This window comes from Chamaea fasciata, unplaced genomic scaffold, assembly GCF_029207755.1.
Source record: "Chamaea fasciata isolate MVZ Bird 193981 ecotype frontalis unplaced genomic scaffold, bChaFas1.0.hap1 SCAF_10, whole genome shotgun sequence".
Taxonomy (NCBI): domain Eukaryota; kingdom Metazoa; phylum Chordata; class Aves; order Passeriformes; family Sylviidae; genus Chamaea; species Chamaea fasciata.
In genome coordinates, this window is record NW_027094095.1 from 23,810,388 (window position 1) to 23,835,603 (window position 25,216).

A 25,216-nucleotide genomic window follows, 5' to 3' on the forward strand; every position below is an offset into this window, starting at 1 on the left:
CATGCCGGTGGCTGACACTCTCCCACTACCACTTTATTTCAGCCCTGTGTCTCTGCCCCAGAAATGGGTGCATCCCCTGCCCTCCCAGGGTTTCCTGCCCCATAGGGGGAGGAATTTGGAATGGTCAAGAGGGTGACAAGGCTGTAGTTCTCAGGACACAGCAGCTGGAGGTGTCAGGAGGAAGACAGGGGAGTCACCAGGCAGCTCGTCAGAGTTTCCACCAGTTGCTGGACTGAAGATTAAAGCGATAAAACTTGAGGAGGAAACAGCTTGCAAACCTGTGCCAGCCCTGCTGGCACTGCATGGCACCACACAGAGACCTCTGCTGGCACAGGCCTGGGGCCAGCATTAGCCCATGGCCAGGTCTGTGCAGCTCTGGGCAGAGTAAGACACCAGAGGACAGGGGTCTGTCCTTTCCAGGCAGGACCCCAGAGCCAGGGATCCGGCCCCTGTACCCTGCACAGGGCCAGCTATGAAACACACGAGGCTCAACAGCTTTGCAATGTTTACTCTTGAAAAAATAATTCAATTCAGAAAGCATCTAACCCTGGTGATGCCACACCCAGCCCTGCCACGGCTGCCACTCCGGAGCCTTGCTGGGGTAACAGGGAGGGATGGAGACCAGTACCCCGTGGGCCTGGCATGGTGTGTGGAGAAGGGGGAGCCTAAAGCCCACCAGTTGAGTCCTGCTGTCACTGAGAGCAGGGAGCCACAGAGCCCTGGCTGGCAGAGGAGGAGAGGGGAACTCATGTTTAGCCACCTCCTATCCCTAGGACCACCTTCCTCAGCCCCAAGAGGAGTGGGAAAAAGCCAAGCCTGAGCTCTACCCGCGAAGTGAAAGAGAATGCATTTAGTTTCAAGGGGAAGAGAAACTAAGCCTTGGGAACAGAGGTGCCAAGGAAGGGCAATGAAGAGCCTTTTGGAAGTTCTTCCAAAGCAAGGCATGGAGAGCAAGCTACTTTTTCTCAGAAAGAAGTCAAGTCCCTTTTCCATCCTCGTAAAAGACCTGCCTTACCCTGAGGGCCAGCACAGGGGCCACTTGCCAGAGCAGAGTCCCACAGAAGGGCAGCACTGGGGGTGGCTGGGGAGGGCAGGGCTGAGCCCCAGACTGGTACTGCAGCCTCCAGGGTGCCACTCTACACACTCTTGTTCCCCTCCTGCATCCATCCCATCCCATCCCATCCCTGCTGCTGAGCAGGCACGCAAGGGACTGTGAGGGTCAGAGTCCCTGCAGCCATGCTAGAGAACTGTGCTGCATCCACACATCTTGGCCAAGAGGAGTTTCCTGGTTCACAAGTTTTCATTCCTATTCTGGGCAAGGGAAGAAAGCAGGGAACCCTGGTGGAGCCAGGGGGACAAGAGACAAACCTCCCATGACTGCCCCTGTGCAGGCTGGGGGCTGCCAGCTCTCCATGCTGCTTCCTGTAATCCACCCCTTCCCAGGAGCAATAAATAAATAAGTTAGTGTAGTGTAGACCCCGATGCTCAGTTCACAGTGAGAAAATGAAGGGGAAGAGACCTTGTTACCTCAGGGAAAGGGCTGATCAGCAACTCCTTCTCCCAAAGGCAAGCCAGAGCACTGCATCCCTGCTCGAGGCCAGGGGATGTACAGAGAATGCACCTCTTGTTGCACAGATGAGGAGGAGCTGTACTGAGCAAGAGGACCAGGACTGCTCCCCCCGGCGTGCAGGGACATTAGTACCAAATGGCTGGGGATGGGAGGGGGGCCCTGGGATCCTTCCTAAGGCACGGAACCGCCTCCCTCTCCCTCTGCACGAGGGGTGTACCACAGTGGGAGGGTCAGGCTGCCCATCCCAGACCAGCTAATAGCTTCCCTGCCAGCAATTTACTGCAGTAAGGGTGGGAATTGAGGAGAAGAAACTCCCTCTGCCTTCAGCAAAAGCAGGGGATACCAGGGCAGGGAAGATGGAGAGACAAGGGTACAGTACCACAGGCAAGGATCATAGTGCAGCATCTCTCACTCCAGATGCCCCTGGCCCACCCTGCCCCTGCAGCCAGGGGATGATGCCTGCCGGCTGCTCCCATCTCACCCTGCAAGGCACTTTCACCCTCTCTCCCACGACGCAGGGGAAGAGCTCCCCACAGAGGAGGTGGGTGAGGACAGTCTGAGCCAGAGCACACAGCCTGGTCCACTACCACCTACAATCACCTCCATCTTCCAGAACTGACCGTGCTGGGTGTGGGGCATCCCCTCTGTGTCTGCACCAAGTCCAGCTCCTCTCCAGCATTCCCTTTTCTGTGAGCTGGGCTGCACCAGCACCTGCAGCCCACGGAGCAAAACCAGTGTGCAGGAAGATGCCCAACCCAGCACAGAGTCTTCAAGGTGCATCCATCGTGCAAGTACCAGGAGAGATGCTGGAATATCTCTTCTTCAGCACTGTGTTCACCATGGGGCACAACGCCAGCAGGCAAGAGTTAATAAATAACACCCAGCTGGCAGGCTGCAGCATTCACACCATGCTGCTTTCTCAGGACTTCAGGGCCAAAAAGGAGAGCAGAGGTGTTTTTTGAGGCCCCCTCCAGTTGAGCATCTCCCTCCTCCAGCCTTGCCCAGCCAGGGGGCAAAAGGAGCAGCGTTAGTAGAGTGTCTGTGTTAAAAAAAACCAAGTTCCTGGGATGGGGGTGGCATATCTACAGGGAAGGACCCTGTCCTGTGCAAGGGAAAGGGAGACCACAACAGGAGGCTGGAGGGAGCTCAACATCTGCTTTTGCAGCCCAAGACAGGAGCCTGTATCCAGTCACCAGCCTCTGAGAGCTGCTGCCAACTCTGTCTCTGCACCGTGGGGGTCTCTGTGCTCCCCAGGTCCCCTTTGCTTCCAGCTGCCAGCCTCACGTCTGCTCTGCTGCTGCCACTGCTGGCACTGCCACCGCCCCCTCCTCCTTGGCAGGGGGCTCCATGTAGATTGGTGTCACTGACGAGGGCTTCTTGGACCTGCAGGAGAGGGGGCTGGATGGGAGCAGGCACAGCTGATGGTTCCCCTCAGGACCCCAGTTTTCAACAGCACTGCCTGGCATGATCTCCTTCCCACTGGGACATCCCCCAACCCTGGGAATGTATCCCGTCTGCCCTTCCACCACACTGATTAAGGAGTGAAGGTGGTGTCCCCCAAGGACAGAAGTGGATGATGGTGTGTCCCAGGCAGGGGACAGCGCCCTAGGGATGTGGCATTACTCAGCCCTTCGTGTCCCTGATACTCACGAGTAGGGGGAGGCAGGGACCCCCACCACAAGGAAGTGGTTTTTCTTGCGGAAGAGCCGCCACAGCCCCTTGTGGTTCCCGCGGACGTCCAGGTCCCAGATGTGGAGGCACTAGGATGGTGAGGAGAGAGGAAAAGGCATCAGAGCCTGGGGATGAACACCGGAGCCCTGGCATGTGAAGGACCACAACCCCTGTCCTCAGTGAGACACAGCCGAGAGGGCTGCACCCCAAGGCTGGTGTGGCACAGGCCTGCATCCCTGCAGCCACACCAAGAGCTTCAACACCACCCAGGGACAGCCATAACCCCATTGGTGAGCTGTGTCAGTGCCATGGGAAAACACAACAACAGCTAGGTGTTTCCCAGTGACACAGAGACCAGTGCAGGGCTGAGGACAGGCCATGTCAGGGCCCTCACCTTGGCAAGTTGAGTCCAGGTGGTGAAATCTGCTTCCTGCTCCATCCTCATGAACATGACATAGACCTTGCCCTCTGTGTCAGGCACGAAGGAGTCCTCACAGGGGTTCTTGCTGTGGTCCAAGACCTCAGCCTCACTGTGGAAACAGAACAAGGAATTAGAGGGGACCCCCTCCTTCTCCTTATTCCCACTGCAGAGTACTTCAGACATGCAAGATGTGGCTGGGGCCACCAGGGCCACCTCCACCCTTCCTTCTGTTCTGGTTGGTTCACCCAGTGTGTCCTGTGGTCTCCCCACCTTCCAGCAGGCACTCACCCCAGGAGCCGATGAATTTCAGTCTCATAGTTATCCTTCCTCAAGCTGTTGGAAGAGGAGGGAACACAGAGATCAGAGCAGAGTCAGATAGTTTGATCCAAATTTAAGACTGCCCCAGTGTAAGACTAAAGGTAGCTGGAACCAATAAATGGAGAGCAGGGACTGCTATAGATTCTTGAGATGTGGCAGCAAAACCGTGACCCTTCAACATGTCCACCTGGAGTGCAGGGTAGCCAAACCCAACCTTGCAAAAAACACTGCCAGGACTCCCCAGCAGAGGCCAGTGTGCTGATGTAGGAGATTATGGCTGCTGCAGATAGGAGATGACTCCAGCACAAGCAGACAAGGGTCCGACCAAGCAACTCTTTCATCAAGGTCTCATTGTGACCAGCACTCACCTCTCCACATTTTTAAGCTGGACATTTGGAACTGTGTTGAACTTGTGCTTCTTGAAATAGGCTTCCTGGGAGAAACAGAGGGGGCAGAGAAGGAAAACCAGGTTTGATCCTGGGTTAGCAATACCTGGAGATGATCTCAAGCATCCCCACTGCTTGGGGAGGTGTCTGAGTCTGAGCTCAGCACCAGGACAGGGCTTGGGAGGTCACTCACATGGAAGTAGCCGTTCATGTTGAGCCCCACGATGCCGAAGTGGTAGGAGCGCGAGATGTCCGGGATGATGCACTCCCGGCCCTTCCGCTGCTCAGGCATCCGCATCCACATGTCCCAGTCCCAGAGCTGGGGAGGGGAAACTGCTACTCACATTCAACTCTGGGGACAGGCTTTGGTGCTGTGGCCATCCAGGGACCTTTCTGGGTGCCCACACCAGGTCCAGCCCCTTTGGCCCCAGCTCTGTGGATGGTTATGTGCCTCCTCAAGTCACTGCCTGTCCCAAATCCATTCTACTTCCCAGGATCTGGGCATCCTTCCCAGTAAAAGCACAGGGATAGCCCCTCCAGGAGCTGTACACCCAAGGGACTGGGTGAAGATCAGGGACTGCTGATGGGCAGAGGTGGGGGTGAAGAAGAAAGGGTCCTTCCAAGGTACTCACCTTCTCAGGGGTTGGCCACTTTGGCTCCAGCTCATCCTTGTAGAGGCTCTTCCGGAGCACCCATCCCAGGCCTGGCATGGTTTCCACACGGTACAGGAGTGAGGGGTCCTCAGCCGTGTGCTCATAGCCCTGCAATGTTATGGGGAGTGTTCAGCACCCTGAATGCACCCATCCTCCACCAAAAACAGGGAGGCATCGTGCTCCACTGAGTTTCTCATCATAGGAAGAAAGGAACAGCTGCTGGGAAGCACATGGCAGGGACAGGAGAGTGGTTTGCAGGGGCACTTCTGAAGAGTCCAGGGCTGGGGAGACAGACCCACATAAGATGACAGTGGGGACACACCCCTGCTTTGAAGATGTAACCTGGACTCCAGTCTGACATGGAAACAACACAGGGCAGAGGTGGCCCTGCTCCACCATCCTTCCCTGACCCACCTGGTCATTCCAAGCAGAGATGCAGTACAGGCTCTCATCCTCCTCCAGAAGGTGTATTGACTGGCTCAGAAAGCTGAAGAAAGAGTTGACCCTAGTCAAACACCCTTCTACCATGCAAACCAAGGCAAACCCTCCACCAAGAGATGAGCCACCCCCAACCACTGGAACCATTTATCCCTATTTTTGGCCTGAGATAGCTGATGCTGGTGGGAGACCAGGGGAGGAGCACCCAAACAAGCTATGCGGCACCTCACTGTGGGGAAAGGACAGCATTGTCTACTGCCCATCAGTCTCTTCTCCTTAAGAAGAAACAGGAGACACTGTCCCTGTCCTCTGGCTATGGGGCAGCACCAAGCATGGAATGGATCAGTGTCCCAGAAAAGCCAACCAGGAACAGATCCCCAATCCTGAAGTCACCCTGCACTGACTGACAGGACAGTGGCCTCAGATGCTGAAGGCAGAGCTCAGTTATGGCTTTTGCCTGGGGTCTGCTCAGCCTCAGATAAGTGAGCTACAGCAGGCAAGGACCTGGCCTCTCCTGAGCATCCGGAGAGCTTCCAGGAAATGATCCCACACGGGAACCCACAACTTTACCTGAAGAAGTCAACGGAAATGTCAAGATCTTCCTCCAGAACCACGGCAAATTTAGCATCCTGTAGGGCAAGGAGAACATCAGAAGGATGGAGATGAACAGGATGGAGCAGAGACACAAGCGGTGTGCTGTGTCTGTGTGGTTCCTTGCCCTGGAAGACTGATCCCAGCTCCTGTGGGACAGGGATCACAAATGCCAGGGGAAGGCTGTGCTGTAGCAGTCTCACTCACCGGGAACAGGTTGAACGTTGCAGTCAGACTGGCTTTGTAGTGCTACAAGAGAAGACAATCATTGCCTGTATTAGTATCAACCTGGCACAGATCTGGGGCTAAGCCTGCCTCCCTCAAATGCAAACCCAGGTCCCTGGAAATAACTGTCTCAGGGTTTGGAAAACTCTCTCACCTGGGAAACTCTGGCATTTTTAATGCTGATGGGAGTGTGCTGTATTCCTGAGAGGCCAAACAGCTCCACAACATCCATTGGCTCCTGCAATGGAAAAGTACAAAGTTCATCAAATGTGTGGGTCATTCTCCCCTCCCCTGCCAGTGTCAGCTCCCCAGGACAACAGGAACACCCCCTGCATGTGGCTGTCTTCTTGGAGACTAGTGGGGCTCAATACAGACCCTGCAGCTCTGAACTTGCCAAACCCTCATGGCCCTTCAGCCCTTCAGTATCACCATGACTTTCTCAGTCCTTTTTGCAGACCCAAAGTTGTATCCAAGAATATGTGAGAAGTTCCAGATTCCCAGCCCCTCACAGACAGTGCAGAAAGAAAACAGGTAAAGCCAAGACCACCTAGCAGCTGCTTAATGGCAAGACCACAATCAACTCAATTTTCTCCCACAGTTGCCAAGAAAAGGACCTTTCTGACCAAGCACAGGGGTCAGAAGTAATCCAAATTTGGGCTGACATATCTCTGCCCCAAGAAGGAGCCACCAAGGCCTTCTCCACTCCCTTACTGTGCATCCCACCTCCTAGCCACAAAAGAGAGAAGGAGCTCCCATTGTACCAACCCTTCTCCCTTTCCCTGGTATCCACCATGGCAGCTCGAGCATCCAGGCTGCCCCCTCGTAGCTAAGGGATGCTGCTCCAGTTGCCATGGCAATGGATGCTGCTATCTTTAACTGCTCTGATGTGGTGCAGCAAGAACCTGCATAAACAAGCCAGCTCCCCCAGCCCCACAGTGTGGCAGTGGTGGGAGAGACCTGCAAGGGGGCAATTGTCTCCATCACGGGACAATCAGGCAGTACCTCACTGGATGCTGCAGAGATGTGGCCTAGCAAGCTCCTGAGATCTACTGAGATCCCACATGCCTGTCCCAGAGTACATTCCACTGCCAGAAAGACAGGGCTTTCAGTGGGACTCTCCAGGGTTATACAGCGTTGAGTGAGAGGAAGGTCTTTGCCTCTGAAGGGCCAGTTCTCCTCCACCTGACCCCAGCTTTCATGAACTTCAAGAACCTCTGAGCCTTGGGAAAACACAGTTTTGTGTCTCTTCACCTCTTATTGAGAATGGAGCTGGACATGGCTGGACTGGTTTGTTCCTCTCCATGTGAAGCAGCTGGGCAGGTGGTGTTACACCCAGAGCCTGCTCAAGGGACTGGCGATGCTCATCAAGTGAGAAAAGGGGACAGGGAGAGCCCAGCATGAGCACCATGTGCCATTCCTGCACACTAACCCCCTCCTGACATGGGGATGTCAGTCCTGGGCTTTGGGAAAGGCCAAGGCAGCTTTACCCACACCCATGGCTTGGGTGACTTTGGCTGACTTTGTGTAGGAGCAGGTGAGGAGCAGTGTGACACACAGCATGAGGAAGGTGACAAGGCTCTCAACTTGCCACCCTCCAAGGGGACTGGGCCAGCACTGGGCTGGGGGAGCACAGAGCTGGCCACAGGGATCCCTGGCAATGCTCTCACCTCGTAGTAGCCATCAATGAAGACTGTGATCATCTGTGGGTTGACGCCCTGAGCCGACAGCAAGGAACGCAGCATCCTGAGGACAGACAGAGAGGCCTGAGCACAGCGCAGCCCCAGTGGGCACAGGCCCTTCAGCACAGGGGTATGGATCCCTTGGGATGGGGGAAAGTGTCCATGATTAGGGAACAAAACCTATGTATGCCTTCCCTTCCCCTCCCCAAAGGTCTGCCCTTGGTGCTCATGCAACCCCAGGAGGAGGCTGGATCCTGCCAGCAGGAGGAGAAAGGGAAGGGCCTGGGCCATGCCTGGTCTTGTGGCACATAGCAGAGGAGCTGTGCCCTCTGGGAGTGCTTACCTGTACAGGTAGTTGGGGCGGTTCCCTGCAATGACAGCTACTGGCACATCAAAGACTTTATTGTCTTTGAGCTGGAAGAGAACAATGTGTGTGAGTGGGAGTGGGAGAGGCCATGCAAACCAAAACGATGCTATGATTCTACACCACTGAGAGTGGGATTCAAGGGGTAGGGACCCACTGTTAAGACAGCAGAACTGCATAGTCCTACCTCTTGTTTCAGGGCTAAACCAACCAACCAGGATGCCCTCAGCACTACTGGAGACCCTGCCAGCTTCCCTTCCTCACCTCACCTCTATCCTAGCTCCAAAATCCCAGTTTGCATCCACTCAGAGACCTGTGCCTGAACCCTTCAGCACGGTGCCAAGGACAGCCCAAAAGTCACAATACCTGCTTTGTCCCTAGATGTTCAGTTTCTGCTGCTTACACTGATATCCCTAGAACAGGGCCACTACTCCTGGCAACTCAGAGCAAAGGAATTCCCTGCCCCAGCATGACCTGCCCCAGGCTTGCCCAGGGGCAGTTTGCATCACTCAGCTGGTGATTAAGGACAGTGCTCTGCATCAGCTGCAAAACACACCTGGTGCAGCCCAGCCCTCCCTCCTGGAGCCTTCCTGAACACTCTGCCCCTGCACTCACGGGATCAGGGTTGAACTCGATGGGTGTGGGGTCTTTGCAGCTGCAGACACTGCCATAACCTTCCACTTTGCTGCAGAACCTCTTGCGGCGCCGGTTCAGCTCTGTGTCGGGCCAGTGGCACTCAGCATCTGGAGGAGAAACAGACCTGTCACCCCCACTGTGTGTGCTCCAGGCTGGGATACCACACACACGGCTCTCCCTGGGCTCAGCCAGCAAGCCAGTCCTTGGCAGTGAACAAGATACAACCCCAGGAGCCATCCACAGCCCAACCCCACCTCTGGCCTCTCTGAGCAGCAACAGGTTATTCAAGGTCAACAGTCAGAAAAGACCAGACCAGGTCTGGTTTGGAGAGCTGACAACTGGCCAGACTTCATTCCCACTTCTCCATTCTCACCCTTCTCAACAACCATGCCTGGAACTGCCATGGAAACAGGAAGAAAGGGAGCTAAACCCATTTTAAAAGTTATCATCATCATCATCATGATCTCAAAAAGCCTTAAATCCAGACTGATGGCTTTGACTTAAAACCAGGCAGCAGGGAGATGTCTCCCAGAGACAGCACAGAGCAGAGTGTACTTCTTACCTTCCACAGATGTCAGGTGAACTTCTGTCTTCAGCAGAACAGGGTCACCCCACGTTGAGAGGGCGGGTGACTTGGCGTGCTTCTCCCCATACACTTCTCCTGGAGCAGGAGCACAGGGTCAGGACTGCCTGCAAGGGCCCATCCCTGCTGTGTCAAGGCATGACCAGGGGCTGTCAGCCTGGGGGACAGCTTGGCACCTTTTCCCATTGGCCTCTGGCAAACTGCTGAAGGAACATGCTCTGCCTCCATACTCTCTCTCATCCCCAGGAAAGGAGCTGCCACTCTCTGGGACTTGTTCCTTGCTTATAGAGCCTGTTGGGGATGGGCTGGGTTTCTCTTCACCTGGTTTCTCCCAACGAAAGGAGCAACAAACCCTCTCCTAGCCTGTGCAAGACTCACCCCCCTTCTTCCCCACAAACGTCCACATGTCTCTCCAGCTCAGGAATGGTGCAACTTGGCTCCCCAGGCTTTTCAGGACGTTCTTGGCTGTCTCCTTGAGGTGAAAGGAGCCTTCATCCTGGAATAAAACACAACCCTGCAGCTGAGGTCTGGCTCCTGACAGGGAAAAGTCTCCCATCCATACCAAAGGGGTACAGGGCCCACTCCTACCCTTGAACCAGCTGAGCCAGAAACCTTCAGGGTCTCCGTGCCACTAAAGCTGTTGGTGGCTTCATGATGACCCACAAGGAGGTCAGAGGAATCATGAACTCCTGTTTCCTTGAGATCAAATTGTTTTCAAGCAGGGTCACGTGTTAAGCAGCACTTCACACAGCTAAACGTGAAGCCTTGAAGCAGCACAGTGCTGCTTGCACAGCAGCCCAGACCTAGCACAGTCCACAGGGCCCCTACAAAGCCAGAAGGATCCCACCACATCCTTATATTTCCTCCTGTCCATTCTCCACCTAACCCCTTGTCTACTGCTGTGGGCTTTGACACATCTGCTTTTTGCTCTCCTGCTTTGCTGGGCACAGCAGTACCTGCAGCAAGAAGGGAGAGCAAGAGGACACGGGAGGTGATCCAGACAGGGAGTCACAGCCCCATGGGGATGTGACATTTAGTCCTATGTATGCTTGATGACATTCAGAAGGCTACTGCCCAGATGAGTTTCAGGACATCCTGACTCAAGACAACCTTTTTTTTTTTTTATATTAGAGTCACATACCTTAATGGTGAATATCAGGATCCGGCCCCGGGCAACCATGTTGAGGAAAAGTACCATGGCTTCATCTTCATGGGGGGAATAGGTGTCAAAGACTCTCTTGGCCATCACGTGACCCTGTTGGTATTCATACGTCAGATGGATCTTAAATACTACATGGTATGGACACACAGAATTATGGAAATCAGCCCTGGAAGCCTCATTCCCTGAGCAACACAGGGAGTGGCTTTTCCGGTATGCCAGGGAGTTAGTGCCCAGAGTCAGCCCTCAGGCCTTCCTGCACAGAGGTCCATGAGAAGCATCACCCAACCTGACAACTCCTACCCTGCCCGCTCCCCAAGGACAGCAGGCAGCACAAGGAAACCCTGCAGGGACTCTCTGGGTGACTGTGCCATGCTCTGCAAACTGCACACAAAAAGCATTCAGGGAGTTCCCTCCTGGATGCCCCTGCCCTCAGGCACCCAACACCTCAAGAGCAAGGACAAACTGCCCGGTAAAAAGGACACAGGGATGTTTTACCGTGGCCTGATTTAAGACGATGACATGGATCCCTCTTCCCTGCTCCCGGGCCTCATCTTCCAGGACCTGCAAGTGGATAAATGATGAGAATCACATGCCAAGACCTCTTCTTATTCCCTACACATTCTGCACAGCAGAGCCCCCAAACTAGAAGCAAATCTCTTTGGCTTTGTTCACCGCAGTGATGGGTGCCAAAGTAGAAGTCCTGGAAACAGAACAGATGAAGCAGTTTGTGGCTTCACCCGCTCAGCCCTGCCCACCTTCTGCTCACAGGACAGCCAGCACCTGTCACTCACCGTTGTCCCATCCACGGCCACATAGACCTTCGATCTGCTGGAGTACACCTCGACATCCAGGACCTTCTTGTTGTTGACAGGGTGCCTGGGGGCCTCCACATTTAGCATCTCGTCATCTACAGCAGAGAAATTCCCAGTTTCAACCAGTCAAGGCACCTCTAGCTTGTCCCTGCTCTGTGCTAACCCTGTCAAACCTTCAGAAGGCACCCCAGCCCAAGGAGTCATGGGTTGGAATTTACAGGGATGGTAGGTAGGGGGAAAAACCAAATGACAGCAGCTCTGGCCTCAGCTGACCCCACAGAGATCTCTGTAGCCAAACGTGCTAAAGCCTTCAGTAGACAGATCAGGAAGGGAGCAGCATTTTCTATTAATTTTTGTCAAACCCACATGCACAGACCTGTTTTTCATGATGTAGCTGGTCACAAGTTAGCCCTGACTTGAAGAAACCCTCCAGTTTCCTTGCTTTTGAAGCACAAGACGATGCTGCCCCCTCACCATAGTCCTGTGCAGACTCCTCTTCCTCCTCATAAGCAGCTCTCCTGGTGTCCAAGATCAGCTTGATGTTCACAATTACGGTCACAAGCAGGAAGAGGACAGCACCTGTCTGCAATGCAGGATGTTTTGTGTTACAAATTTGTAAGTAACAACCCCAAAACCAGCCCGCCTTGGCACAGGCTGCAGGGCATCTCAAGGAGATCCTGCATGGGATCACAAGCACCTGACATTTCCCCTGATTTTTTTCTGAGGAAAGCAAAGACAAAGAAATACAGGTGACTGACTTTCATGATGAAATGCATTCATCAGCTGGAGAGCACTGACTCCTTGATATGTGAGAATTAACCCACTTCCAACGTATCCCTGCTTCCAAATCTGTGAGCAGATTCCTGCTAGATTATTGCATCAAGGCTGAGGGTCTCTTTGCAGGCAAGGCGTTTGGTAATGCAGAGTTACAGCTCCCAGGGTAACCTTAACTTCTGCCTCTGCTGCAGCATCACTACTCTCATCTGTCCCTCTGGAACCAGAGGATGCACTCAGGATATTCAGAGGGGAGGAGATGCTGTGCAGCTGAATCAAAGGGAAGAAGCTGAGGTCTGATTTCAGGAAACTGCACTGTATCAGCCTGAAGCCTTACTGTCTGCAGCAAACTTCAATTGCAACCCTTGTGGATGCTGACACAGAGGGCTTGGGAAGGTCCAGGGGCTGTGGAACAGACCCTTGATTCTCTGAGGTCATTAATGGGGCTGAGATCACACACTGGCCTGCCCTTGGTGAGAGGCGCTAAAAGGATTCCTGCCCCATCTGTCCAGCTACTGCCTCGAAGCTCCGTGTTGCTGCTATCTCTGCCAAGCAGGTTCAAGGAGTAATGAGGAAAATGGAAAACCAGCAATAAGACAACACGATGTATAAATGTCACTATGGCATTTTGGCTTGTTAATTTGCTGTTGACTCAGGACGATGAGCACCTTCTGGGATCTGTGCACAGAAAGCTTTTAATTAAGCACGAACAGAGCTGTGGGCTCATGGAGAGGCAGCAAGGCCACCTCACCAACCTGCCCAGACCTTCTGCCCTGATCACCACTGGGGACATGAGGGAACAGCCCTTGTGACCACAGCGAATAAGGCAATAAAGTATAAGAATTAAGTAAGACCACCTGACAGGTCTAGCAAAGCTGGCTTAGTCAAAGCTAACTGATGAATGCTTGGCTGTTGTAGATCTGGCTATTCCATACCTGCAGCTCTGATCTACCTATTTTAAGCCAAATTTTCATCTGTGTTGTAAGCAGTGCCACGAAGTAGAGATGTGTGCAGGCTCTAGCCTGTTGCCCCAGCATGGTGAGCAATGCCTGCCTGAATGACCAGACCCATTCCCAAACCTTGAACACCCTATCAGACACAGGACTGAGCAGTCTTCTTGCCCAGGGAGACCTCATGAGCCTTTGTCCTCTCAGGCACATGCAAAACCCTCCCCTGCTCCCTCCCACAGCAACCAACTGCCAGATTTCATAAGCTCCTCTCAGGAAAAGCCCCTTTTCTGTGTTTTGCTGTGATGGGACCAAACCTTCATATCCTCACAGCCCCAGACACCCCCAGGACATTGTCTCCACTAAGGATTAGCTGTTTTACAGCACAAGCAACCAAGCCTGAGGCTTTCCCAGACACCAGCTGCCTCTAGGGCATGAGATCCTGTTACCAAGCCCTATTTTCTCTGTCCACCTGTTGTGCCTTATACCAGGCTTGGTTTGCAAATCGAACAGCTAAAGGCTGAACCCTGCAGCACTCAGCATGGGTCCAGAGCCAGGATGGGAGCAATCAGTTGGTTTCCAGTTGAAAGCTTCCCAAGGCCACCTGGTTAATTGTATCTCCTCCCACAGCCACTCAACAGGTCTGCTGGCAGCTGCTACGCATGGCAGACCCTTCCACACACAGGCACTTGGAGGCAGCCTCTTGGGGAACAAGTTGTGCCTCCTCAGCAGGTCAGGTCACCCAGACTGCCAGCAGATGCACTTCCAGCCATGCAGCTGCTCCATAAACTTGTAAATCCTGTAGATTATCCTTCCTAATCTACTGCAGGGCGGCGGGTGACTCACCTGACACAGCTTCCGCAGCGCGCGCTGGTTCATCAGCTTGTACTTCCAGGCAAGGTACCAGCTCCGCTTCTTGTGGGGCTTCACAGTGGGGTTGGGCTTCCACTCGTCCATAGTCCCGGGGGCTGGCACGGGGGCAGCCGTTTGGGGCGGGGGTCAGGATGTGTGCTGCTCTCCTCTCATGTCCATCGGGGCTCCCTGCTGGCAGGGGTGAGGGTGATGGAGAGGCGCCTTCAAACCCTCTCCCCAGTAAAGACAGAGCCTGGCACAAGCAGTGCTCGTGGACAGCACTGATGTGCCATGAGCAAAAGCCCTTTGGAGCCTCCCTGCCTGCCAGAACTCCTGCTGGGAGCGATGCAGGAGGCCAGGCTTTGCTGCAGGGTGAGGGGAAGCCCCTGAACTCAGCGGCCAGTGTCTGCCTCTGCTCCAGTGTCTCCCCTCAGCGAGGCTACTGCAGTGCCACGGGCCCACTCCCACGCTCCGGGAAAGAGCAGCGGCCCAAAGTCACAAGCAGACAATAGATCCCGGACCATCAGTTGTTATGGAATGGGCCATCATTGGCCACGTGTGCCAGCAGGGTCCTTGGTGGAGAGACACCCTCCCCACTAACAGCCCCATCCCTGCTCCCGGGAGACGGACACGGAGAGCAGCACAGGGCCAGCGTCCTGCTGCAGCTCCCAGCAGCCCTGGGCAGAGGAGCGAGCTGAGCCAACGGGAGGCCGGGCGCCCTGCGGGAAGCAAACCGCTGGGCCTGGGCGGGATGTGGAGCCCCGGCAGAGCCAGGAACCTGTCCGGAGCACAGCGTGCCCCAGGAAGGCCCGGCAGGGCGGGGAGAGGAGCGCTGAGGGGCCCAGAGGCGCTCGGAGGGGGGAGACGGAGAAGGGCACCCAGGCGCTCCGGGCGGGGAGGGAGAACCGGCTGTCTGAGGGCGGCAATGAGCGGCGGCGGGGAGAGGGAGACCCAGGCGCTTCGGGACCGCGGGGAGTCCGGGGAGGGCCGGAAGGCGTGTGCCGGCCGCGCTACTCACGGGGAGGCTGAGGCGGGGCTGGGCCGGGCAGGGCAGGGCCGGTCCCGGCTCGGCGGTGCCGCCGCCGCCGCCCCGAGCACCCTCCGCGCCGCTTCCGGCGCCGCAGCGACACCGCGGGGGCGTGGCCAGCGCCGGCCCCGCCCCCCGGCCCCGCCCCGCGCCGCTCCGCGCGCCCCGGCGGACCTCGCTGGTGCGCGGGCAGGTGGCGGCGGGGGCGGGGCCGCGGCGGGGGCGGGGCCGAGCGCGGGTCGCGGTGACAGCGCGGCCGCCGCTGCCCCACCCGCATGGAGGGCGGCGGGGAGGCGCTGCCCGCCGACCTGCGGGACCTGGCGGGCAAGGTGGGACGGCGCCCGCCCGCCGTGCTGCTGCGGGGGCTGCGGGCCGACACCGCCCCCGCGCCGTCCGCGCCGCCCGCGCCGCCCGCGACACCCGCACCGGCCCGCGGTGCCCACCCGCCGCTCGCCGAACGGCTCCGGACGCTCCGCCTCGAGCTGGTGAGTACCGCGGTACCGGGAGCGCTGCCGGCCGCCCACCGGCAACTGACCGTCCCAACGCGCGGTCGCCGCAGCCTCCTCGGGCAGCCGCTTGCCACCTCCGGTGACAGTCCCGAATAGTGCCCGCGCTCTGACTGCGTTTTGGGGAACCCCCCTGGCTCCTTCGTGTACGGGTGAACAGCCCCCAGCTCATACCCCTGCCCCTGCCGCTCTCTGTTCCCGGCCCACGCAGCATCCACCCCCCGGGGTCCCCCTCGGCCACCTCCGTCCTGCCCCCCTCGCATCCCCACACGCCGGTTCCGTCGGGGATCGCGGTGTCCGAGATCAGAATTTAGGGCAGGGACCTTCGCCAAGGGCATGGTGGTGGATCTTCTCTCCCCCGGGTGCGATCCCAGGGTGACAAGGCACGGGCATCCCCGGGAGCTTTCCCGGGGCTCGGTTCCTGCCGGGGCTTCTCGGGTGGCTCGTAAAGAGTTGTGCTGCGGTGGCAGCCTTTCCCGGGGGCCGTGGGAGTGCCGATGGCAGCTTTTCTCGCCTCCCTCTTTCGTGGAGGGAGCAAATACCGGCGATGCCTGCGCCTCCGGGAAACGTGGCGAGGTTGGGCAATGGGTTCAAGTGCAGCTGGGGGAAGGGACTCTCCCACGCACGAACATGCCGAGCGGGTGGGAATGAGCATTGTTTCCACAGGGAAACAGACTAAATACGCCCGCATCCCTGCGTGCCCCCAGGGGGCTGGAGCACCACCCAGCCCGAGCCCTCCACTTCGGCTGATTCAATATTCCCATCGGTGCAAGAGCTTTCATCCTCCCTCTGCTTTCATCCTCCCTCCGCACCGGCTTCCAGGCTGTACCCTGACCGGAGGAGAAAGGTCTCTGGAGCAGTGCGGTGTTTGCCCTGCCCAGGTTCAGGCAGCCTCAGCCTATGGCCAGCAAGGCCTGGCTTGGGCCGGGCATTATTCACCTTGGCTCCAAAAGGCATTTCCTTGTCCCGCCCTGGCTCTTCTTGCTGGCCAGGGAGGAAGTGGGGACACCTCACACGCAGATCAGCAGCTTGGGATTGGAACCCAGGTGCTAAAACCCACCACAGGGCTCCCCTCATCTCCCCATCCCCATGAACAGGGACCAGAATTCACCCCCCCCTCAAGCAGTAGGAAACCAGCAAACCCAATGCTCAGAGGATAAGCTGGCCTGGGAGTGGGCGGTGGGAGGAGAATTTAGCAAATTCCCACTCTCGCCTCCTGATCTGAGGAGGAGGATTTATCCTTAGAGCTACATATCTTGAAAGGAGAAGGCGCCTGAGGTTTCTTGCGTGCTGGGGAGAGGAGCAGGGCTGTATCTGCCCATGGAGAGCATGAGGAGGAGGAGGAGTGTGGCAGTCCCCTGCACAGCTGTCCTTGGTGAGAGGTCGTGCAGTGAACTTCAGTGCATCTGGAGGAGTAATAGAGAACAGCCTGTGCTGGGTCTCCTCCCACAATAACCGTGCCTTGCTGGAGAGGGGTTTCTTGGAGTGCAGCGGAGAGGTCAGGCTGGCGTGAACTAGCAACAAATTGATGGCTAACTCCTTCCAGAAAGCAGTATGGAAAGTTGGGAGTGTTATCCCACCCTCTACTTTTGGGTTGGCTCCCCTGGCATCTCTGACAGCTGCAGTTCTGCACGAGGCAGAGAAAAATGGGGATCCCCCACCAGGGGTTTCCAGCCCTCCTCCTCCTCCTTCGTCATCTCCCTGCCAAGGCCAGATGCTTTAGCAGTGCGTGCAGAAAAGTCCATTGTAGGCAGTTTTTTAAATAACTTGCCTAGAAAGGAAATTTCTGCACTTGGAAGCTGGCTCCTGCCCCAATCTGGGCACATCCCTGCTATTTTTTATTTAAATCCAGCTTGAGGAGCATGAGGAGGGGGTGGGAGGGCTGATGTTGGGTCTTTATAAATCTTTGACCTTTTTTTTTTTTGTCGTCTGGAGTGAGAGGTGTCACATGCTGAAATCCTGGCTGGAGCTTTCCCAGGCTCCTTTCTCGGATGCTTCTGTGGCTCTGCTGGCTGTGGGACCGGAGACAGGGGTCTCAGGAGACTGTGGGGTCACCCGTGGGCGGGCAAGTGACTCCCAGGGTACCGGATGCTGAGGATCGGGTGCTGTACTTAAAATTGATCCCTGGGGAGAGCATGGATTTCTGTCACAGCTTGCTGATGCTGGACACAGGATGTGTTTCGTGAAGGAGTCCATGGGCATCTGCAGCCTGCAGGCTGCCTGTACATGCCCTGCAGTGGGTTGTCTCCCTTTTCCCCCACCGTGGCCTTATTTCCTTTCCTGGCAAAATATTTGTGTCCTGTATAGGGGAAATCCAGTGGCTTTTGGCGGCCAGTATCATACAGACAGGAATGTCTTGGCACACGGGGCTTTCCATTAGGAAAACAGATGTTTCTGCAGCAACTGAGGTTTGCAAAGAGCTTCCCCAGGCTCGGAGGGGCAGGAGTCGGTGAGGCAAGTGGTGTGATCAGCAATGCCTGTCCTCCTTGCCCTCCCATTTTGGGAGTGATTTGGGTCTCCAAATCCTGCCATGTGACATTGTCACCAGGCTTGGTTCAGAGAGAAGTAAAGGTATGAAGGGACCAGGCTGGGGAAGTACTCGTGGTCCAGCCAGACACTTGCACTGAGCAATGCCTGACCCTCTTGCCCTGCCAGCAGTTTCCCGAGTCTTGGAGGATGCTCTGGGATCAGATCTGCATCCAATACCTCCAGTTCCTTGTTTACTCCTTGTTCCCATAGAAGAGAGCAACACAAGTGCCCTGGATTTATTTCTGAGGGGTTTGGTGGCTGGTGAGAACCATAAGTTGCCAATGGCTGTGTCCCCAGGTCATCCTGGGGATGGTTCCCTGAGGGGTGTTCTCACATACCATGCTCTTCATCAAGTAGCTTAGGAGACCTGTGGGCAGCACAGTGACACCTCTGCCGGGTTGGGGACATGGGGCCCCTGGGTCATCTCAACCTGTGCTCTCTGTCTCGCCTCCAGGCTTACCTGCGAGCGGTGGACGTGAAGATCCTGCAGCAGCTGGTGGTGGTGAATGAGGGCATCGAGGCGGTGAAGTGGCTGCTGGAGGAGCGCAGCACCCTGACCAGCCGCTGCAGCAGCCTGGCCAGCAGCCAGTACAGCCTGGTGGAGAGCCAGGAGGCCTCACGGCGGGGCAGCTGGGACAGCCTGCAGGACCCCAACGACAGGCTGGACAGCATCTCCGTGGGCAGCTACCTGGACACCTTGGCTGATGACATGGATGAGTACTCCCACAACGCTGCTGAAACGGCTGCTGCATCCACATCAGGCAGAGCCCTGGCCAGGGCAGAGCAGGATTGGGTCAGGATCGACTCCGAGAGGGGTCTTGCAAAGCAAGAGAAGGACAAAGAGGAGCACGAGTGGCCCCACGTGGACCTCTCCCCACCTGGGTTGCCTCAGGATCACTGGTTTGCTAAGGAGCCCCAGGTGGCCAATGGGTATTTGGGCCAGCAGTGCCCCTCTCTGGAACCAGACAGAGACACCAAATCGCCTTCGAGGGCCGGGGAGAGGCTGGGGAAGGGAAATCCAGATGGGAAGGCTTGGAAAGCTGAGGCTGACCTTGAGAACTGCAAACTCAACAGCAAACTGCACCTGGAGTATGATGCCCACTGGCGCTGGCTCCAGTCACAGGATGATGTGACATTCTTATAGCCCGTGGCTTCACCTTCCCAGGCCAGCTCTCCCAGCTGCCCATTCTGCTTCCCTTATCTGTGCTTGGGAGAGTTGGGGTGGCTGGAGAGGGAGGGCCAGGCTGGCTTGGTGGTGTTGCACTGTTCCTCTGATGGCCCCAACAGCATTTGGTGATGCAGCCATAAGGGACTGGGTGCCTGCCCTGCAGCACATTTCTGGGAGAGGAGGGATGAGCTGGGTCCTGGTAGATTTAATCCTTTGCTGTAGGATGTTGCTTGCTGGTGGCTGGACGCTCCTCTGTTGTCCGTGGTGGTGGTGGTGGGGAAACCTGGGACAGTGCTGTTCCTGGGATCTCTTTTTCTAATCCTCAGCTTCCTGTGTGCAAAAACTGGGGACCCTTCCCCCAAAATGACTACCCAGAGAGGACAGGAGACACTGCCATGCATCCACGGCTTGGTGGCACCAGCATGCTCAGTGTGGGGCAGGACCATTAGCAGGGCATCCCTGTTGGATCTGCTCATTTCCATCATTGTCTTCAAGGCCAGTGTCCATCCAGGGCAGAATAGACCTGGGGTTTGGCCCCAGCACATGGTGGATGCTAAAACCCCTTCCCTGTGGGTGAAGCCCTGCCTGGTTTAGATGCCTCTGTGAAGCCAGTCTCAGGGGGGCTGGGGAGCCTCTGTCCGTGCCCTGCGGAGGAAGTATGATGGTGCAGACTTCCCGATGTGATGACATGAGAATGACAAAACACTGGGTGGGAAATGGAAATCCAGTTCTCCCAGTTTGTTCCTGGACTGTCTTCCACCTTGGGAGCAGTCCTGCAGAATCCCTGGGATGTGGCAGCACACGGGCAGCCTGGCAGAGCCTGCAGGACTCCTGCTCTCCCCTGACACGGTGTGATGTTGGTGAAGGCTGGGTTTCTCTCTCTGTGTGATGAATGGTGCCAGGTCTCTGCCTCCTACCAGCAACCAGAAACATGAGTCTGCTCTGTCCAGGTGGATTTGCGGTGACTCTGTCCTGGAGACATCTCTGTCTTTTTAGCCTTGGCTTCTGCCCGTGCCTTTTGCTGTCCCCACCACGCCTCCCAGCATGCCCCTCGCTGCCTTGTAGAGCACGGCTTGCAGCTGGAGCTATGTGAAACCTTGGGCAGGACCTTCTGCCTTCACCAGATGATGCAGGAAAGGACCTGAGCATCCTGATTCAAGGAGCTAAGCTCTTCCACATTTGTGGATAAGCCTGGAGTGTCCTGATTTCAGAACCTATGGGTACATCTGTCCCCAGCCGAGTGCTGTGGTGGCTTTGCTCTCACCATTGTGCTGTTGTTCCCTTGCCTGCGTGGGTCACAGCTTGGATCTGTCCATGCTGGGATGGTAGGAGTGAGGACATTGTCTCGTGATGTCAGTGGGAAGCTAAGAGAGCTGGCTGTGACTTCCTAGATGTGAGATGTGAGCTGGCTGTGGTTAGGAAGGTGGCTGGGTGCACAACAGGTTCGGCTTGGTGTCTCTGAAGCAGCAGCTTCAGTGGAAATGACTCTCCCTTCCATTTCAGTGGAAATGAGCACCCTCCCTTCCCATGCAGATCCTCAGAACTTCCCTGGATGGATGTGGGGAGCAGGACAATACCCCAGATTCTCAGAGATGGTACCTGCTGAGGACTTGGGTGAATCCCAGCAAACTGGGAGTGGGTTGCCCTATGCAACAAGCATCCACCTGCCTGCCCTGGAGCAGCTGTGCTTGGCTTGCCATTGCCTGCGAGTAGCTTGTGGCTTCCTGTGTGGCTGTGCTGCTGACACTGAGCCACCATGTCCCCAAGGCTGGCTATCCCCTGCTTTCCTGCTAACCCTGCATGCAATGAATCAGCTGAGGGTCCCTGGGGGAGACAGGGTAAGTCCTTCGGCACTGTTAAAATCATTCTCAACAAAAAATAGCTGGCTTAATAAATGTTTGTGTTTCTCCCAGGCCACGCTGTCGGTGCATAGCTGAGCTCACCAATGTTTCTAGGGAAAGGGAAGAGGCTCTGGGATGGAACACCCTGGAGCCTCTGGCAGCCCTGCAGAAGGGCAGATTTAGCCCCAGCCCTGAAACAGGCACAGTCCAAGTGTCTGGGCATCTGTCCCTTCTCACATCAGTGATAAAAGTCACTATTCCTGAAGCAGCTGGGTACCAGGGCACATCTGCTGGAAGCAAGGGTAACTGTATTGATCTCGGCTGGACTATGTGTCAAACATCACCTTCACTTTCCTGCCCCATATTTCCAAGGAAGACCATTTTAGGCGTTTGCCAGCCCTGCTAGCTGTGCTGGAGTCTTTGCTCCCTGTGTTCTACAGTGGCAGCTTTGGCTCCCGTGGCTTCCTCCACCCTGGAGGTGCAGCATGGATCTGGGTGTAGAGCAGAGACTTCTCCAGCCCAGCTAGGGTGGGAGCAGCACAGCTCTGATATCAGGCTGTGGGGATTTGCTCCTGGGTGGATCTCTTTAAAACCACTAGAGCCAGTGCTCATGCAAACATCAGCTTTTCCAAAGCAAATGCAATCGGCTTATCCAGCCCTGCCATCCCAGCCTCAGCATCCCTTCCGGCTCACGGCTTTGACACCGTGAGCTTTTGCAAATGGGGAATTTGATGCTGGAGCCAGCAGGACTCAGCAGGATTTCCCCAGTTTCTGCTGGGCTGAGGTAAAAAAACAGAGTAATGAAGAAAACCTTAGAGATAAAATGTCCAGCCTATTCCTCTTACAAATGTAGACCTCAGCAGTTGGATGACCCTGTATTGCTGCAGAAAAACTTTTGCTGGGGCTTCCCTGGGCACAGACTCTTCTGCCTGGTTTACATCAGCCCAAGGTGCCCATAGTCCCAAAATCTGTGTATCCCCCAAATCCCAGTCCTTGGAGCTGGAGGGGTGGATGGGACCCCGTGGTGGTTTCCCTGCTCTGTCTCTGGGCTGCCTGGATGTGGGATCACCTACTTTTGGGCTTTCCCAAGCACGTACAGAGCCAACATTTCAAAGCTCCCCTGGGGAAATACCCTGGAGACCTGCCTCTGGCTGAAAGGTGGGTGCAGCAATGGGGTCCAGAGCACCCGTGGGTGGGAAACAGCCCGGAGCACGGATCCACAGCCTCCCTCCAGGTCTGCCTGGCCCTGACCCTGCCTGCTGCTGCCCTTGAGCTGCTCTTGGGCTGTTCAGTGCCGGTATCAGGTAAGAAAACAAGCAGATAAAGCAGGCAGGATCCCAGCCGTGCCAGAAAACACCCACCTCTGTTACAATAAAAACACCAGCAAGCCAATTTTTTTTTCCAGATATACACAGAGATTAGACTGCCTTAACGAGGCAGTAAAACACTTCAATAGCTCTCCTTGCTTGTTATTAAAAGGTCCCCTGGGCTTTCCCTTCCCTTCGTGCGGCTCAGCTCCAAAAGGGCCTGTCCCCAGAGCAATGCAGCCATTTAAGCAATTTCTCTTAGTTCCTGTGAGGAGGAAGCATGAAAGTATCCTTTTCCCAGGGGAAAAAGAGCATGGTCCCCGTGATGGGAAGGGAGGTGGCCAAACTCCATGGCCTTTGTTCTGGCAGCCCTATGGGCCCCCCACACCACCCCGTGGGCTCGCTGGCATGGGGAGCATCGCTGTGGGGAGACCCACAGTCACTGGGAGTGGGTGCAGGGGGTGTGTGGGTGCAAGCACAGCCTGTGGGGCTGATCACAGTGCCCCCACCCTCCTCTTATCTGGAGACTGATGCTCCCTGTTGACTCTTGTATTGTTCCCCGTGCAGCTCCCACACACCCTGCTTGTCCCTTTCTGGGGAGCAGCACTGTGAGCAGAGCTCTGGTTTTGTGCTGCCTGACCCATTGCAGACGGTGTGGGGCCAACTAATGGGTCAGGAAAGACTAAGTGTAGCCCCCACCCCCTGCTCTCAGCCTGCCCTGTTTTGGCAGTGGGGATGTTCTGATGGTTTCCTGGGCAAGGCTGTAGTGTTGGTACTGGTCACAGCCAAAGTGGTGATCCTGAGATCCCTAGGAAGAGCTCCGTGATAACAAAGGTGCCTCCAATTTAGGACAATTTAATTCAGTCCACTCCTTTGGGGCATGGTACCCATTGCCCAGCTCTCCTCCAGCCAGCAGTCCTCACCCAGCCTGCTCCCCACAGTGCCCAGGAACCCCCAGCCCTGGGTTAAATCAGCCCAGTGAAGGATTCTTGTGTGCTGAGTTTCCAGATGGCTTCCACATTTTCTTTCCCACTGCCCCAGGTTCACAGGTCTCCAAAGAACCTCCTTCAGGTTTTGTGCAAAGAGGAGAGCAAGAGACCTCCCCCTCCCTGTGCCTGTCTTCTGCTGAACCTCTACTGCACTCTGGAGAAGCCACACTGGATAGGGGTTGCTGTGCCCAGGGAAGCTCAGACACCAGGTGGGGTCTCCTGGTAAACTCCTACCTCCTCTCCACCTTTGGGAACCCCCTCCTGAGATTCTTGGTGTCTGCAGCTGAGTGACTGTGAGGCTGCTGAACAGGGGTACAAAGTCAGAGCGTGAGCCAGGAACGAGCTGAGCCTTTGGGAAATGCCTCCCCAGGCTGTTTGTTCCCTGCCAGGGGCTGGCAGCAGGCCAGGCCTTTGCTTTGGAGAATAATCCGCTGGCTTTAAGCTTCCCAGCACTCCCTGAGAGTGAAAAACAAGTGTGACTGCTCAGGGCCTCGTGGGTGTACGGCCATGGGTGGGTGACAAGGACAGGCTCAGGGCTTCATTCCCTGCCTGTTCCAGCTAGGGGGTGGGGAGGAAGTGGTGGCACAGCTCTCCCCTTCCTCCTCCCTGGGTGCTGGGCACCCACCCTGGCCCATCAGCATCCCTGATATGCCACCTTCTTCCCACTTCCATCACCCGTGGCTGGGCAAGAATCCCCCTACACCTCCCACGCAGGCCTTGGATCTGGGGACATCCTGCTCGGTGCCACCCCAGGGGTGACAACCAAAACCCGTGTGTGCCCAGGAGATGAGTGTGCTCCTGCCACCAGCTCTGTCTTGGTCCCCAGTGGGGAGTAGCAGAAAAATCTGAATTGCTCTTCTGAGAAATTAATCTTCTTTCTCTGTCTTAGCTCAGCCTGACCTAGAAGAACCACCCGGCCCCCTGGGTTGTTTTTTATTTTTCCCTGTGGGGTGTTTAAAGGGAAAATTACAGCAAATGTATTGCAAAGAAACTCTGGGAGACAGGGGCCAGACCTCCAGCAGGGCAAAGTGGGCAGGCAGGGCTGGAATGGTTTTAGGCAGGATTTGCCAGGCTGCCCTCTCCTGTGAGACCCTCTGATCTGGGGTGGGGGAGCAGAGAAAGTTTCGTCTGCCCAACCATGGGCAGTAAAAAAGAAAGAGTAAAAGGTCAAGAGCTGTGTTGGATTCCTCCTGGCAGGGTGCAAAATCTGGGGGATTTTTGGCTGGAGAGAAGTAAAAGCAGAGCTGCTGGAGAGAGAAATGGCAATGGGAATAAAGCAGCCGCAGTGCTCGTGCCCTCCCTTGGTGGCTGTGGTGGTGACAGGGACTGGGGCTGCCTGGAAGGACAGCACTGACCACCGGGACAGGACAGGAGGTGAAATATGCCTCTCCCAGAACCTGTTCCTGCCCCACACCAAACCTTCCACTGCCCCACTTCACATTCCTTTTCCTCAGTCCCCTTCATGCCCAGGGGTGAAGCCTGGATGGCTCAAATGCCATCTGTGGCTCCGCAGACACAGGCTCGGTGAGGGAAACCAAGCACCCCAGCACCAAAATGCTCCAGACAAAATGCTGAGACTCATGTCCTGGGGCTTACATCCAAGGAAAGGCTTCATCTACCTTTAAAGCTCATCAGCTGCCCTGTGAAGGACTCTGCTCCCAGGCTGAAGGGCCAGGAACCCCTTCCCTGCTCCCTCCCTGCCTCAGCTTCCCTTTTGTAAAGTTGAGGGAGATGGAAAGGACAAAAACCCCCAATCTTCCCTTGTGC

The 25,216-nt window shown here is 56.0% G+C and overlaps 2 protein-coding genes across 4 annotated transcripts; one reads left to right on the forward strand and one right to left on the reverse strand.

Annotated features, from left to right (window-relative positions):
- Positions 1-488: 488 nt before the first annotated feature.
- On the reverse strand, positions 489-18,621 carry POMGNT1 (protein O-linked mannose N-acetylglucosaminyltransferase 1 (beta 1,2-)). 3 transcript variants are annotated; one of them, XM_066192757.1, is made up of 22 exons: positions 18,605-18,621; positions 14,077-14,274; positions 11,984-12,092; positions 11,489-11,604; positions 11,193-11,258; positions 10,677-10,790; positions 9,914-10,031; positions 9,515-9,613; positions 8,932-9,059; positions 8,296-8,366; positions 7,941-8,016; positions 6,428-6,511; positions 6,256-6,297; positions 6,028-6,086; positions 5,434-5,506; positions 4,999-5,127; positions 4,560-4,685; positions 4,349-4,413; positions 3,951-3,995; positions 3,636-3,771; positions 3,221-3,330; positions 489-2,953 (listed from the first exon to the last, which is right to left on the reverse strand). In XM_066192757.1, exons 2-22 carry the CDS (start codon positions 14,185-14,187, stop codon positions 2,851-2,853), a joined length of 1,980 nt encoding a protein of 659 aa, XP_066048854.1. In that variant the 5' UTR covers positions 14,188-14,274; positions 18,605-18,621; the 3' UTR covers positions 489-2,850. The 3 variants fall into 3 exon arrangements, with proteins under 3 accessions (XP_066048854.1, XP_066048855.1, XP_066048853.1); XM_066192758.1 differs by lacking the exon at positions 18,605-18,621 and adding an exon at positions 15,857-15,876 and having other exon boundaries at positions 14,077-14,271; XM_066192756.1 differs by lacking the exon at positions 18,605-18,621 and adding an exon at positions 15,101-15,192 and having other exon boundaries at positions 14,077-14,271.
- Positions 15,358-21,224, forward strand: LURAP1 (leucine rich adaptor protein 1). Its single transcript, XM_066192761.1, has 2 exons — positions 15,358-15,594; positions 18,599-21,224. Exons 1-2 carry the CDS (start codon positions 15,385-15,387, stop codon positions 19,286-19,288), a joined length of 900 nt encoding a protein of 299 aa, XP_066048858.1. The 5' UTR covers positions 15,358-15,384; the 3' UTR covers positions 19,289-21,224.
- The last annotated feature ends 3,992 nt before the right edge of the window (positions 21,225-25,216 follow it).

Bases quoted from the DNA above. Each gene is read 5' to 3' on its own strand.
- LURAP1 (XM_066192761.1), top strand. From the start codon at position 15,385: ATGGAGGGCGGCGGGGAGGCGCTGCCCGCCGACCTGCGGGACCTGGCG. The intron at 15,595-18,598 runs GTGAGTACCGCG...TCTCGCCTCCAG, and splicing joins GGACGCTCCGCCTCGAGCTG to GCTTACCTGCGAGCGGTGGA.
- POMGNT1 (XM_066192757.1), bottom strand. From the start codon at position 14,187: ATGGACGAGTGGAAGCCCAACCCCACTGTGAAGCCCCACAAGAAGCGG. The intron at 9,614-9,913 runs GTGAGTCTTGCA...CTCCTGCTCCAG, and splicing joins GTTTGTGGGGAAGAAGGGGG to GAGAAGTGTATGGGGAGAAG. The intron at 9,060-9,514 runs GTAAGAAGTACA...TTTCTCCTCCAG, and splicing joins TCACCTGACATCTGTGGAAG to ATGCTGAGTGCCACTGGCCC.